The 14858-nt window shown below is 42.6% G+C and overlaps 1 protein-coding gene across 1 annotated transcript in view; it reads right to left on the bottom strand.

The window, feature by feature from the left end:
- LOC142216436 (prolyl endopeptidase FAP-like) overlaps positions 1-12484 on the bottom strand; it is an 84907-nt gene extending 72423 nt beyond the window's left edge. The window contains exons 1-2 of the mRNA XM_075284247.1: positions 12441-12484; positions 12136-12217 (exon numbers count right to left, since the gene is read on the bottom strand). Of these exons, the coding sequence (XP_075140348.1) occupies positions 12136-12217; positions 12441-12446 (88 nt within the window). The 5' untranslated portion in view covers positions 12447-12484. The remainder of the gene's footprint in view (positions 1-12135; positions 12218-12440) is intronic.
- Positions 12485-14858: the final 2374 nt, after the last annotated feature.

Genomic DNA, 14858 nt, shown 5'->3' with positions numbered 1-14858 from the left:
ATCCTGTACTGTGACATCACTGTGTGTATTATCTCTGTACTATGACATCACTGTGTGTATTATCTGTACTGTGACATCACTGTGTGTATTATCTCTGTACTATGACATCACTGTGTGTATTATCTCTGTACTGTGACATCACTGTGTGTATTATCCCTGTACTGTGACATCATTGTGTGTATTATCCTGTACTGTGACATCACTGTGTGTATTATCCCTGTACTGTGACATCACTGTGTGTATTATCTCTGTACTGTGACATCACTGTGTGTATTATCTCTGTACTGTGACATCACTGTGTGTATTATCCCTGTACTGTGACATCACTGTGTGTATTACCTCTGTACTGTGACATCACTGTGTGTATTATCTCTGTACTGTGACATCACTGTGTGTATTATCTGTACTGTGACATCACTGTGTGTATTATCTCTGTACTGTGACATCACTGTGTGTATTATCCTGTACTGTGACATCACTGTGTGTATTATCTCTGTACTGTGACATCACTGTGTGTATTATCCCTGTACTGTGACATCACTGTGTGTATTATCCCTGTACTGTGACATCACTGTGTGTATTATCCCTATACTGTGACATCACTGTGTGTATTATCCTGTACTGTGACATCACTGTGTGTATTATCTCTGTACTGTGACATCACTGTGTGTATTATCTCTGTACTGTGACATCACTGTGTGTATTATCCCTATACTGTGACATCACTGTGTGTATTATCCTGTACTGTGACATCACTGTGTGTATTATCCCGTTATATTAAGGAAATAAATATGAAGCTGACCCTTCTGAGTTTGCCAGAATTATTTGTGTTATATTGTTGCATCAGCTGTTTAACTCCCTAGCTGAGAACTTGTAAAACTATGAGTTTTTCCTCCGCTCTGTCTCCCTAATCCTGCACCTGTTCAGAAATAGAAGGGATAAGGAGTAGAGATGAGCGAACAGTGTTCTATCGAACACATGTTCGATCGGATATCAGGGTGTTCGCCATGTTCGAATCGAATCGAACACCGCGTGGTAAAGTGCGCCAAAATTTGATTCCCCTCCCACCTTCCCTGGCGCCTTTTTTGCACCAATAACAGTGCATGGGGAGGTGGGACAGGAACTACGACACCGGGGGCATTGAAAAAAATTGGAAAAAGTCATTGGCTGCCGAAATCAGGTGACCTCCATTTTAGACGAATAGTGGATTTCAAATCCGGGTCATATGAGAATGTGAACTTTGTGACTATGAGGCAGGGATAGCTGTACAGGCAGGGATAGCTAGGGATAACCTTTATTTAGGGGGGAATGTTATTAAAAATAACTTTTTGGGGCTCTATCGGGTGTGTAATTGTGATTTTTGTGAGATAAACTTTTTCCCATAGGGATGCATTGGCCAGCGCTGATTGGCCGAATTCCGTACTCTGGCCAATCAGTGCTGGCCAATGCATTCTGTTGGCGTGATGAAGCAGTGCTGAATGTGTGTGTTTAGCTCAACTACACCTTGTGCACCCTCGGCTCTGCTACATCAGAGCCGAGGGTGCGCTTGAACCCTTGTGCACACTCTGCTTCATCAAGCTAATAGAATGCATTGGCCAGCGCTGATTAGCCAATGCATTCTATTAGCCCGATGAAGTAGAGCTGAATGTGTGTGCTAAGCACACACATTCAGCACTGCTTCATCACGCCAATACAATGCATTAGCCAGTGCTGATTGGCCAGAGTATGGAATTCGGCCAATCAGCGCTGGCTCTGCCGGAGGAGGCGGAGTCTAAGGTCGGACCTGAATGGAGACTGGTGTGGAGCGATCTTAGACTCCGCCTCCTCCAGCAGAGCCAGCGCTGATTGGTCGAGTTCCGTACTCTGGCCAATCAGCACTGGCTAATGCATTGTATTGGCGTGATGAAGCAGTGCTGAATGTGTGTGCTTAGCACACACATTCAGCTCTACTTCATCGGGCTAATAGAATGCATTGGCCAATCAGCGCTGGCCAATGCATTCTATTAGCGTGAACTGAGTTTGCACAGGGGTTCTAGTGCACCCTCGGCTCTGCTACATCAGATTGCTACATCTGATGTAGCAGTGCCGAGTGTGCATCAGATGTGTAGTTGAGCAAAACTGACTCAGCACTGCTAAGTCTGCATTCGCATAGGAATGCATTGGCCAGCCTTCGGCCAATCAGCGCTGGCTCTGCCGGAGGAGGCGGAGTCTAAGGTCGGACCTGAATGGAGACTGGTGTGGAGCGATCTTAGACTCCGCCTCCTCCAGCAGAGCCAGCGCTGATTGGTCGAGTTCCGTACTCTGGCCAATCAGCACTGGCCAATGCATTTCTATGGGGAAAAGTTAGCTTGCGAAAATCGCAAACTGACAGGGATTTCCATGAAATAAAGTGACTTTTATGCCCCCAGACATGCTTCCCCTGCTGTCCCAGTGTCATTCCAGGGTGTTGGTATCATTTCCTGGGGTGTCATAGTGGACTTGGTGACCCTCCAGACACGAATTTGGGTTTCCCCCTTAACGAGTTTATGTTCCCCATAGACTATAATGGGGTTCGAAACCCATTCGAACACTCGAACAGTGAGCGGCTGTTCGAATCGAATTTCGAACCTCGAACATTTTAGTGTTCGCTCATCTCTAATAAGGAGTCCTGAAAGTGATGATCCGGCCCCCATAGATATAGCCCTGATCTCATCCTCATCCAGTCTGTCTGGGATGACATGAAGAGACAGAAGGATTGGAGTAAGCCTGCATCCACACAAGATCTGGGCTTAGTTCTCCAAGATGGTGACGGGAACAACCTCCCTGCCAAGTTCTGTGAAAACCTGTCCGTACGGAGAAGAAGGCAAAGGGGGAAAGTCACACCAAATATTGATGGGATTTACTTTTCTCTTTTCTTCATTCACTTAATAAAATACACTACTAAGCCTTCTTACTATTTTTCACACATCCCTAGTCGCAGATTCGGCCTTTCAGACCTTGTACACACAACAATAGTTCTCCATTATTCATTAGTAATTTATTTTACACTAAACATAATGTTATTCATCGCTCGCACTCACTGACTAACGTCGCTGTAGCTACATGAGTAAGATTTTCCTGCCATGACATCAGGCATCATGAATGACCTCTTAGTGAGGACAAGATCCTGTAGATGGACACTGGAGAACTAGAACATAGTAATATAATAAGAATAAATTTTATTTATATAGCGCCAACATATTCCGCAGCGCGAATTCATTATAGGAACAGCAGAAATTGTGCTGCATATAAGCCCCCCGATCTATTGTGTGCATCATATAAACCCCCCGATCTATTGTGTGCACCATATAAACCCCCCGATCTATTGTGTGCATCATATAAACCCCCCGATTTATTGTGTGCACCATATAAACCCCCCGATCTATTGTGTGCATCATATAAACCCCCCGATCTATTGTGTGCACCATATAAGCCCCCCGATCTATTGTGTGCACCATATAAAAGCCCAGATCTATTGTGTGCATCATATAAACCCCCCTATCTATTGTGTGCACCATATAAACGCCCCAATCTATTGTGTGCACCATATAACCCCCCCGATCTATTGTGTGCACTATATAAACCCCCCGATCTATTGTGTGCACCATATAACCCCCCCGATCTATTGTGTGCACCATATAAACCCCCCGATCTATTGTGTGCACCATATAACCCCCCGATCTATTGTGTGCACCATATAAACCCCCCAATCTATTGTGTGCACCATATAACCCCCCGATCTATTGTGTGCACCATATAAACCCCCCAATCTATTGTGTGCACCATATAAATGCCCCGATCTATTGTGTGCACCATATAAACCCCCCGATCTATTGTGTGCACCATATAAACCCCCCAATCTATTGTGTGCACCATATAAGCCCCCCGATCTATTGTGTGCACCATATAACCCCCCGATCTATTGTGTGCACCATATACACACCCCAATCTATTGTGTGCACCATATAAACCCCCCGATCTACTGTGTGCACCATATAAACCCCCCAATCTATTGTGTGCACCATATAAGCCCCCCGATCTATTGTGTGCACCATATAACCCCCCGATCTATTGTGTGCACCATATAACCCCCCGATCTATTGTGTGCACCATATAAACCCCCCGATCTATTGTGTGCACCATATAAACCCCCCGATCTATTGTGTGCACCATATAACCCCCCGATCTATTGTGTGCACCATATAACCCCCCCCCCCCCCGATCTATTGTGTGCACCATATAACCCCCCCCGATCTATTGTGTGCACCATATAAACCCCCCGATCTATTGTGTGCACCATATAAACCCCCCGATCTATTGTGTGTACCATATAAACCCCCCGATCTATTGTGTGCACCATATAAACCCCCCGATCTATTGTGTGTACCATATAAACCCCCCGATCTATTGTGTGTACCATATAAACCCCCCGCATCTATTGTGTGCACCATATAAATGCCCTGATCTATTGTGTGCACTATATAAACGCCCCGATCTATTGTGTGCACCATATAAATGCCCCGATCTATTGTGTGCACCATATAAACCCCCCGCATCTATTGTGTGCACCATATAAACCCCCAGATCTATTGTGTGCACCATATAAACGCCCCGATCTATTGTGTGCACCATATAAATGCCCCGATCTATTGTGTGCACCATATAAACCCCCCGCATCTATTGTGTGCACCATATAAACCCCCAGATCTATTGTGTGCACTATATAAACGCCCCGATCTATTGTGTGCACCATATAAATGCCCCGATCTATTGTGTGCACCATATAAACCCCCCGCATCTATTGTGTGCACCATATAAACCCCCAGATCTATTGTGTGCACCATATAAACGCCCCGATCTATTGTGTGCACTAGGGTCGGCTCTGTCCTTGGCCCAGGAATCACGCATCACTTCAGGCTGATTTTCCCTATAATCATTAACATAAGGCTTACAGTAAAATGTCTTTTGGGTAAATTCCAACATTTTTATGAGCTGACAGAACCTCGGCCACAGAAATCAGCCTGGAACGGCCATTGTGTGAAAAGGAAGAAATGCTGGATTTATAGAGAATTATTGTGACAGGTAGAGACAGACTGCAGGTAGAGACAGACTGCAGGTAGAGACAGACTGCAGGTAGAGACAGACTGCAGCCGTGATGTAAAATCATCCAGCACCTGTGGAGTTAAAGCTCTAACAAGAGACACAGGAAGTGGTCACTGACACAGCAGGGTGTGCTGGGAGGGAGACAGTGATCCAGGGGAGTAAATAGGAAAAGGGAAGAGACACCATGTTGGTCCTGAAGCAAAGCTAGAAACTCTGGACTGTAGAACAGAACAGAACAGTGATAACAGAAGGGAGTTTAGCTGAGCAGCTGAAGGCCAGAACTGATTGAGACATCCATCTTTCCCAGTGATAAGTACAACTGCCAGTATACAGTGATATCTGTTATGAAAGACTCATGTACTGTATGTGATAGCTGTGGAGACTGTGTGAAGAGAAGAGAAGTAAAACCTTAACAACAACTGCTGTCTGGGATTGTCCCTTCGTCTGAGCTCTCTAATATCCAAGAACTCATATATACTATGTCCTACCTCGCCCCGCTGTGAGACGGACATACGACATTGGTGGCCCGTACGGGGATATTTAGAGACAAGATCAGACTGCCAGCAGTGGGATTCTGGGTAAAGACTGCCACAACAATTAAAGACTCAGTATCAAACAGACAGCTATGGATGTTGAGACACGGCTTAACAGCATCAGTAAGTTGCTCCTTCAATTGACTTATGAGGAACTGGGTGCTGTAGCTGCACATGTGAAAGTGTCAGAAGAACAGGTCTCTAAGACATGCAACCACAGACAGCTCCTAACAGCCATCAACAAGCAGATGGATGAGCTAGGGGATAGTGAGGAGGAGGATGTCTTGTGCACATTCCTTAATGATTTAATGAAGTTCATCACCAGCTTGAGACCGGGGTATAAAGAGGCATTGCAGGACACTGAGAGGGAGAAATCCCTCCCACAGACTGAGCTGCAGGAATTGAAAGAGCAATTGGTAGCATTGAAGAGAGCTGTGCAAGAATCTACCAAAACCCCTGAACAAGCAGCAGAACCCAGCAGAACTTGTAGCCCACCCAGGTTAGGGAAGTCAAGACAACAGACCTCTCTAGCATCACAAATCACCATCAGGAAAGATTTCAAGATCCTGGGACAGATTGGAGAATGTGAACAAAAAGAGAAACTGTCTTACACAAACCTGATGCACCAGATAGAGGCAGGATTGCAGAAAGGCTATCTGCCGGAAGAAATTATCGAGGCAGTGGTAAAAGCTATCAGCCCAGGACTGAATTTGCGGAACATGCTAGAAATGAAAAGTCACTTGACCTTACCACAACTGAAAATGATCTTAAAAGGGCACTACAAAGAAGAAAACACCTCAGAGCTGTTCCATAGACTCATCAACATCTCTCAGGATACCAAGGAATCTCCTCAAAGCTTCTTGTTCAGAGCCATAGAACTCAAAGACAAGCTGTTGTTTGCATCCAGCGAAGTAGATGCAGAGGAAAGGTTTGATGCAGGACTAGTACAGAAGAAGTTTTTGAGATCTTTAGGAACCGGGTTAATAAGTAAAGACATAAAGTTGCAAATGAAGCAGTACCTGGAAGATCCTAACATTCCAGATGAAATCTTAATTGAGAAGATGAACGAGGCAGCTAGCTTAGAGTCAGAGAGTGAACAAAAGTTAAAGAAGGGCTCTATAACTAAAATGACCAAGCTGAGCCAGCTGAAAATGAATATGTCTAGTGATCAGCCGGAAGGTAGGCGAGAAGATTCTCCTACACATGCGGTGCACACCAAATCATCTTTGACAGAGAGAACAGCCGACACTAATTGGGAGAAAGCATTCTGGGAAACTCGAGTTCCTTGCAATGAAGTGGGCTATCTGCGAACGATTTAGGGATTATCTGTATTACAGTCAAGAGTTTGAGGTCTACACTGATAATAATCCTTTGACCTATGTCCTCACGACAGCAAAACTGAACGCGACTGGTCAGAGGTGGGTAGCAGAACTGGCTGACTTCAACTTCAGTATTAAGTACAGGCCAGGAAGATGCAATGCTGATGCAGATGGATTGTCTAGGATGCCGTTAGAGCCTGAAGAATTTATGCAAGCTTGCTCAGAGGAAATCTGCCCGGGAACCATTATGAGCACCACTCAGACGATAGAAATTCAGAAGCAGGAATATACACCACTGTGGTGTCCATTGACAGTAGCAAGCGCTATGGAAGTGAGGGAACAAGATTATACCTCCATGTCCCTCCAACAACTGTCAAAAGAATCTATCAGGAAAGCGCAACAAGAAGATGAAACAATTGGAAGAGTCCTCCAGTATATGGACCAGAACAGGGTTCCAGGAAGACGAGAGAGGGAGTCAGAATCACCAGAAGTAACTACTTTACTGAGAGAATGGTCAAAGCTATACTTCAGCTCAGACGGTATCTTATACCGTCAGAGAGGACCGAACCAACAGTTAGTGTTACCCAGAGTATACCACAGATTGGCTTTCAAAGAACTCCATGAGGAAATGGGACACCTGGGAGTAGAAAGAACGGTGAACCTAATTCGTGAACGGTTCTTCTGGCCCTATATGCAAAGAGATATCGAAAGTTTTGTGACCAGAAAATGTGGATGTTTGAAAGACAAACATCCTAACAAGGCGACCAGAGCACCCATGGGCCACATCCAAACTACTTATCCGTTTGAAATGGTTTCAATAGACTTCCTACACCTGGAGCAGTGCAAGGGTGGATATGAATACATCCTAGTGGTAATGGACCATTTTACTCGATTTGCTCAAGCGTATGCCACTACTAATAAATCAGGCAGGACAGCAGCAGAAAAGATCTTCAATGATTTTGCTCTGAAGTTTGGATTTCCTACCAAGTTACATCATGACCAAGGAAGAGAGTTTGAGAACCAACTCTTTGCCAAGTTAGGGAAATACTGTAGAATCCAAAGATCGCACACTACGCCCTATCACCCAGAAGGAAACGGACAAGTAGAACGCTTCAATAGGACATTACTGTCAATGTTGAGGACTCTGACAACTGCTGAGAAAAGAGATTGGAAGAATTCCTTAACAAAAATGGTACATGCCTATAACTGCACCAAGAGTGAAGCAACAGGTTACTCGCCATTCTTCCTTTTTGTTTGGTCGATCCCCAAGGCTACCCATTGATATTATGTTCGATACCCCAGTTTCAGAAACATACAAGACGTATCCTGAGTATGTCCGGGTATGGAGGGAACGTATGAATGAAGCATACAACATAGCATCAAAAGTGAATGCGGAAGAGCAGAAAAAAAGCAAAGAATACTATGACAGAAGATGTCATGGAGCAGAATTGACACCGGGAAGTCGTGTGTTAGTCAGAAACCTACGAGAGAAAGGGGGTCCAGGAAAACTTCGATCATATTGGGAAGAGAAGGTTTATGTGGTTGTGAGGAGAAAATCTGATGACAGCCCTGTTTATGAAGTAAGAACAGAAATAGGAGATAATAAAACAAGAATATTGCACCGAAATCTACTCCTACCATGTGATTACCTGCCACCACAGCAAGCCATTCAGGAAGTTGATAAACGTCGATCAAAACCTCTCAGACAACGACGTAGGAAGGAAGTTATTGATGGAAGTGATGACAGTGAGAGTTCAGATGAGGAAAATCAAACCCTTGTATTCCGTATACCGAACAGATGCGGAACCAACATTCCTCAACAAAGTGAGTTATGTCCTGAGGCTCCTGAGTTTGTACCTCAAAATGCACCCAATAACTGTATGGTCTCAGATGATCCGTCACCAGTTACTGAAGAAATGGTTGAAGAGGTAAGAGCAGAGGAACCCCTAGAGGATGCAGAAATAGGTTGTCCAATGGAAGAGCAAGGACCTACAGATGCAGTTCCGAACACATCAGAGAATGAACTAACAAGCGACATGGAAGCAGAGACTATTGGAGCTGCTAGGACTGAATCATCAAGAGAACTACCCAGCAGGAAAGCATCAAGTAGAGAAGTAAGAAAACCGGTGATCCTGACGTATGACACTCTAGGAGAACCAAGAGAAGTACCAAGAACTGTCCAGTTCAGAAAGGTGTGGACACCTAAGGATCAGGTAAACCGACCAGAGTGGTATCTACCAACAATCTACTTTACTGAGGACTTTAACTGTGATGAATAGACTGGTTTGGTTATTGTGATTAGAGTCAACCTACTTTGAGGATAGTTGTTCAGAGCTGGTTGAAGACGGAGGAAGAGCTCCAGCTGAAGAATGAAAAAAAGGTTATTGTTAATGTTATGTTTAGTCAGGTTATGGTTATCATTGATGTGTTAATGTTGAGGGAAGTACTATAGACACTGTCTCACATCTCTTCACTAAGGACAGTAGAAGGGACAATGGAGACATCCACCAGTTAGATACTGGGATCCTGGATGTGGGAGACGTCCTACAATCGGGAAAAATGGGTGTTGACCTTTGATTAAGGACAGTTCCAATTGGGTCCAAATTAACCATACGTAGGTCATATTTATGGGCCAATGTCAGGGACGACATGAAATTAGCGGGGGAGAGTGTGACAGGTAGAGACAGACTGCAGGTAGAGACAGACTGCAGGTAGAGACAGACTGCAGCCGTGATGTAAAATCATCCAGCACCTGTGGAGTTAAAGCTCTAACAAGAGACACAGGAAGTGGTCACTGACACAGCAGGGTGTGCTGGGAGGGAGACAGTGATCCAGGGGAGTAAATAGGAAAAGGGAAGAGACACCATGTTGGTCCTGAAGCAAAGCTAGAAACTCTGGACTGTAGAACAGAACAGTGATAACAGAAGGGAGTTTAGCTGAGCAGCTGAAGGCCAGAACTGATTGAGACATCCATCTTTCCCAGTGATAAGTACAACTGCCAGTATACAGTGATATCTGTTATGAAAGACTCATGTACTGTATGTGATAGCTGTGGAGACTGTGTGAAGAGAAGAGAAGTAAAACCTTAACAACAACTGCTGTCTGGGATTGTCCCTTCGTCTGAGCTCTCTAATATCCAAGAACTCATATATACTATGTCCTACCTCGCCCCGCTGTGAGACGGACATACGACATTATTATTCAGCTTCATTCATACAGTATATCAGCAGTGATATGGCAACGGTTATAACAGTGCCCCCTGCTGGTGCTGGGTAACACTACCACTTCCTGGGCCAGGTGGACTTCTCCTCTCCATTGTCCTTCATGCAGCACATTCTTGTTAGTAGGACCTTTGTAGAAAGGGGTCCCAGCCCTACTTATCTTATTACAAGACGTGACCACATTAGTCTAAGGATCACAGAAGGTTCCAGAAGCAGAACTCATTGTATAAAGTCAGGGGTGCCGCTCCCCAACATGCAACCCAAGGAAAAGCATGTCCCCAGAGATGACACATGATGGTCTGACCTGTTAGTGTCTGGACGTAACGTGCAGCAGCCCCTGAAGACCCTACATGATAGCAGCACCAGGGCCTTACAGCTAATGTGTATGACATGGCGGTCATTCAGATAATAATACAAGAACAGCTGGGGTCCTCCAGATTGGGAGATGCTATTACAGAGCCACCGTCTAGTCTTGTTCATAGCAGGGGTCTGCAGTGGTAGACCCCCCTATGATGTCCATGTAGTCTAATAAGTCATGTAGAACAGGCTGTGTTCTTGATACATCCCCTATTATGTCTGTAGCGGCAGATACAATGTGGTTGTAGAGCTATAATTCTAGTCTAATATTTCCAGGGTATTGAATTACTGCAGTGCTGTGAAGACTCACAATCCTTCCAGCTGCTGGAAATCCAGGGTCTGCCAGACCCCTGACGGAGGAGGGATTGGTCAATTTCACAGCTGATTCTATTGTGTTCCCCCGAGAAGTGACGACAGATGAAAATGGTGACTCCCTGCGTCACAGGAATTACTACGCACATGTCTGAGCCAAACAAATAAAATCTTAAGATCATCAGCCTAAAAATGTCTCATGTGTACAACCAAATTATGTAATGAAGAAGGAATGATGAAAGAATAATTTTATTCTATCTATCTATCTATCTATCTATCATCTATCTATCTATCTATCTATCTATCTATCTATCTATCATCTATCTCATATCTATCTATCTATCTATCTATCTATCTATCTATCTATCATCTATCTATCTATCATCTATCTCCTATCTATCTATCTATCTATCTCCTATCTATCTATCTATCTATCTATCTATCTATCTATCTGCTATCTATCTATCTATCTATCTATCATCTATCTCATATCTATCTATCATCTATCTATCTATCTATCTATCTCCTATCTATCTATCTATCTATCTATCTATCTATCTCCTATCTATCTATCTATCTATCTGCTATCTATTTATCTATATCATATCTATCTATTATCTATCATTCTATATCATATCATATCTATCTATCTATCTATCTATCTATCTATCTATCTCATATCTATCTCTCTATCTATCTCTATCTTTATATCAATCGTATCTATCTATCTATCTATCTATCTATCTATCATCTATCTATTTATCTATATCATATCTGTCTATCTGTCTCTATCTTTATATCAAATGTATCTATCTATCTATCTATCTATCTATCTGCTATCTATTTATCTATATCATATCTATCTATTATCTATCAATCTATATCATATCTATCTATCTATCTATCTCCTATCTATCTATCTATCTATCTATCTATCTATCTATCTATCTATCTATCTCATATCTATCTATCTATCTATCTATCTATCTATCATCTATCTATCTCATATCTATCTATCTATCTCTATCTTTATATCAATCGTATCTATCTATCGATCTATCATCTATCTATTTATCTATATCATATCTATCTATCTATCTATCTATCTATCTATCTATCTATCTATCTGTATCTTTATATCAAATGTATCTATCTATCTATTATCTATCAATCTATATCATATCTGTATTATTTATTTATTTATATCTATCTATCTATCTATCTATTTATCTATTTTGTATATAAAATGTTATACATCATAAAACCACTTACCCGGTTTCAGAAGTACAATCATTATGATGGGCACTATCAGAACGATAGCAGCGGCGATGACAATAATCACCTTTAATTGAGGCTGCAAAAAGAAATCCTAAAATCAGCTACAAGGAAACAATAAGCCACATAAAGTATCTAAAAAGTCAAGTGCTCGGCATCTGCCATTGATTCAGATACAATTCCCTCTAGAATGATTTGATTTACATTAATATTTTCCAAAAGTAATTCTAGAAATTTACAAATCTCAAAGACCAGCAGTAAAGAGGTCAATCCTTAAAAAAGTATTGTCTTGTAGGACTCACCTTCATCTTTACTAGAACTAGAGGAAGGTCAGTGGCTGCTGAGAACAGCTTCTGAATGGTTGTGAAGTGCCAAAGTGCAGGAAGTTTTCTTTTGATTCAGAATTCCTTCAAAACACTGAAGATTTTGCTCAATACTTTGAAACATTTGGCAACCTTTGCAGATTTAAAAAAAAAAAAAAAAAGGAATTGAAACCAGATTTTCTGGGCGTATTTTGCTTTTTGGAAGAACAGGGGGTGGCTCCAGGCTGGATCTGAACCTCCGCGTCCAGCACAAGTCACGTTAAACTTCCCGTCCACCTATGTGTGACTCAACAAGTCCTACCGAAAAATGTGCAAGTAGATGAAATCTACCACACAAATGTGCAAGGTCTAGTGCGACTTCAAAAGGTAACCTGAGAAATCCCAGCAAGTGGCCTGCACTTTAGAAGAAAAAGTTTGTGTCTGCTTCTTTTTATGATTCATTTCCTGCAAGAAAAGGGATTGCATGTCATAGGATACTGCAAAGGAATGAGCACAGAATAATGCACAGTGGACAGTTAAGGTCACAGACCATATGGAAGGTGGATGTATAGGAAGGCACACTGGCTCCCTATATTCTTCTGTGTGTGTATATACCAGCACTCTTGGCTCCCCATATTCTTGTGTGTGTATATACCAGCACACTGGCTCCCCATATTCTTCTGTGTGTGTGTATATACCAGCACACTGGCTCCCCATATTCTTCTGTCTGTATATACCAGCACTCTTGGCTCCCCATATTCTTGTGTGTGTGTATATACCAGCACACTGGCTCCCCATATTCTTCTCTGTGTGTATATACCAGCACACTTGGCTCCCTATATTCTTGTGTGTGTATACCAGCACACTTGGCTCCCCATATTCTTGTGTGTGTATATACCAGCACACTTGGCTCCCCATATTCTTGTGTGTGTATATACCAGCACACTTGGCTCCCCATATTCATCTGTGTGTGTACATACCAGCACACTTGGCTCCCCATATTCTTCTGTGTGTATATACCAGCACACTGGCTCGCCATAGTTTCGTGTGTGTTTACATTGACAAACTTGGCTTACCATACGTGTGTGTGTGTGTATGCACTAACACATTTGGCACCCCATATTCTTGTGTACCTGCACCCTTGGTTCCCCCTATTCGTATATGCACAAGCACACTTAGCTCCCCATATTCTTACATAATCTGTATGTCAGTATATATCATCATTGTGTGTGTGTATATATATATATATATATATATATATATATATATATATATATAAAGAATGGATGGTTATCTAATGTGTCTTGACTCCCCCAACCTTAGAAATCGAGGCAATGAAGGAATATGAACATGTCTGATCCCTTAATTAAGAGAAACAAGCTGCCCCAAAGTGTCTGACAGCTGCCCATTACCCTCCCCATTTAGAACACATGCATGCTTGGCTGAGTGTGCATGTGTATGTGGGATCAGGAGGAATAGCTGTCAAAAAAAATTTGCCCTTCAGCTAAGGTGTATGGCCATTTCATCTTTGGTGCATGCAATAGGAAATGTTTCCACACCATGGGCCCTATACATGGACTCTTGGATATTTATTTTACAGTAGCGGCCTATATGTGACAATTGCAAATATATAGATTACATTTGTGTATTTAAGGTGTATATGATGGCTGCCTATATCTGTATATTGTCCCAGAGTATAAAGTATGCTGAACATAAAAGCTTAAAGAGAATCCAGACTCGCCAAAAGTGCCATCTTACTATTGAGAAAATCCACCTTTAGTTCTAATGTAATAATTTAGGGGATGCCGCCGTATCGGTCAGAGCTCCTGGTTTTGCCTTGGCTCGCTGCAATTCGGGACCTGTCAATGCTAATCCTAATGGAGCGCCAGACTGAACCCATACAGGTCATGTTGACTATGTCCCTAACCAGCCCTACAGCAGTATATAGGTGGTTCAGAAGGTATATCAGGGGCGGGGGGATAGATTCCCATTAGAGTTGCCTCCATATCTACTATCCACATACAAATAAGTCCAACCAAGGAATGAGAACAGACAGAAGATGAGATGAGTCAACTGGTCAGTGCTTGGAGAAGTCTCGGGAATGGATACGATTCCATTAAATATACAAAGAACACAATATTTAATAAATTTGGGAAGGTTATGAAATAAAGTTATTCCTGGTTGTTTGACAAAGTGAAAACTGATCTGGTCATGAAGGGTAGAAAACCATCTGTCAGTGAATACGGCGTCTGCCTCATCCCCGACTCCCAACGCAACAAAAATCCAAGAGTTGTTGTAATCTTGTCACATATTTCTTATTATTGAGTCCATTTTTATAGAAGGAACGTACAGAAGTCTTAAGATTGTCTCAGTGATAACTCCAGTGATCTAAAGTACCAGTAAAGTTGAAGTTCCACC

The sequence above is a fragment of the Leptodactylus fuscus genome, chromosome 8 (assembly GCF_031893055.1).
Source record: "Leptodactylus fuscus isolate aLepFus1 chromosome 8, aLepFus1.hap2, whole genome shotgun sequence".
NCBI classification, from domain to species: Eukaryota; Metazoa; Chordata; class Amphibia; order Anura; family Leptodactylidae; genus Leptodactylus; species Leptodactylus fuscus.
The sequence above is the reverse complement of the archived record's forward strand: the minus strand, read 5'-3'. Positions and strand labels throughout refer to the sequence as shown.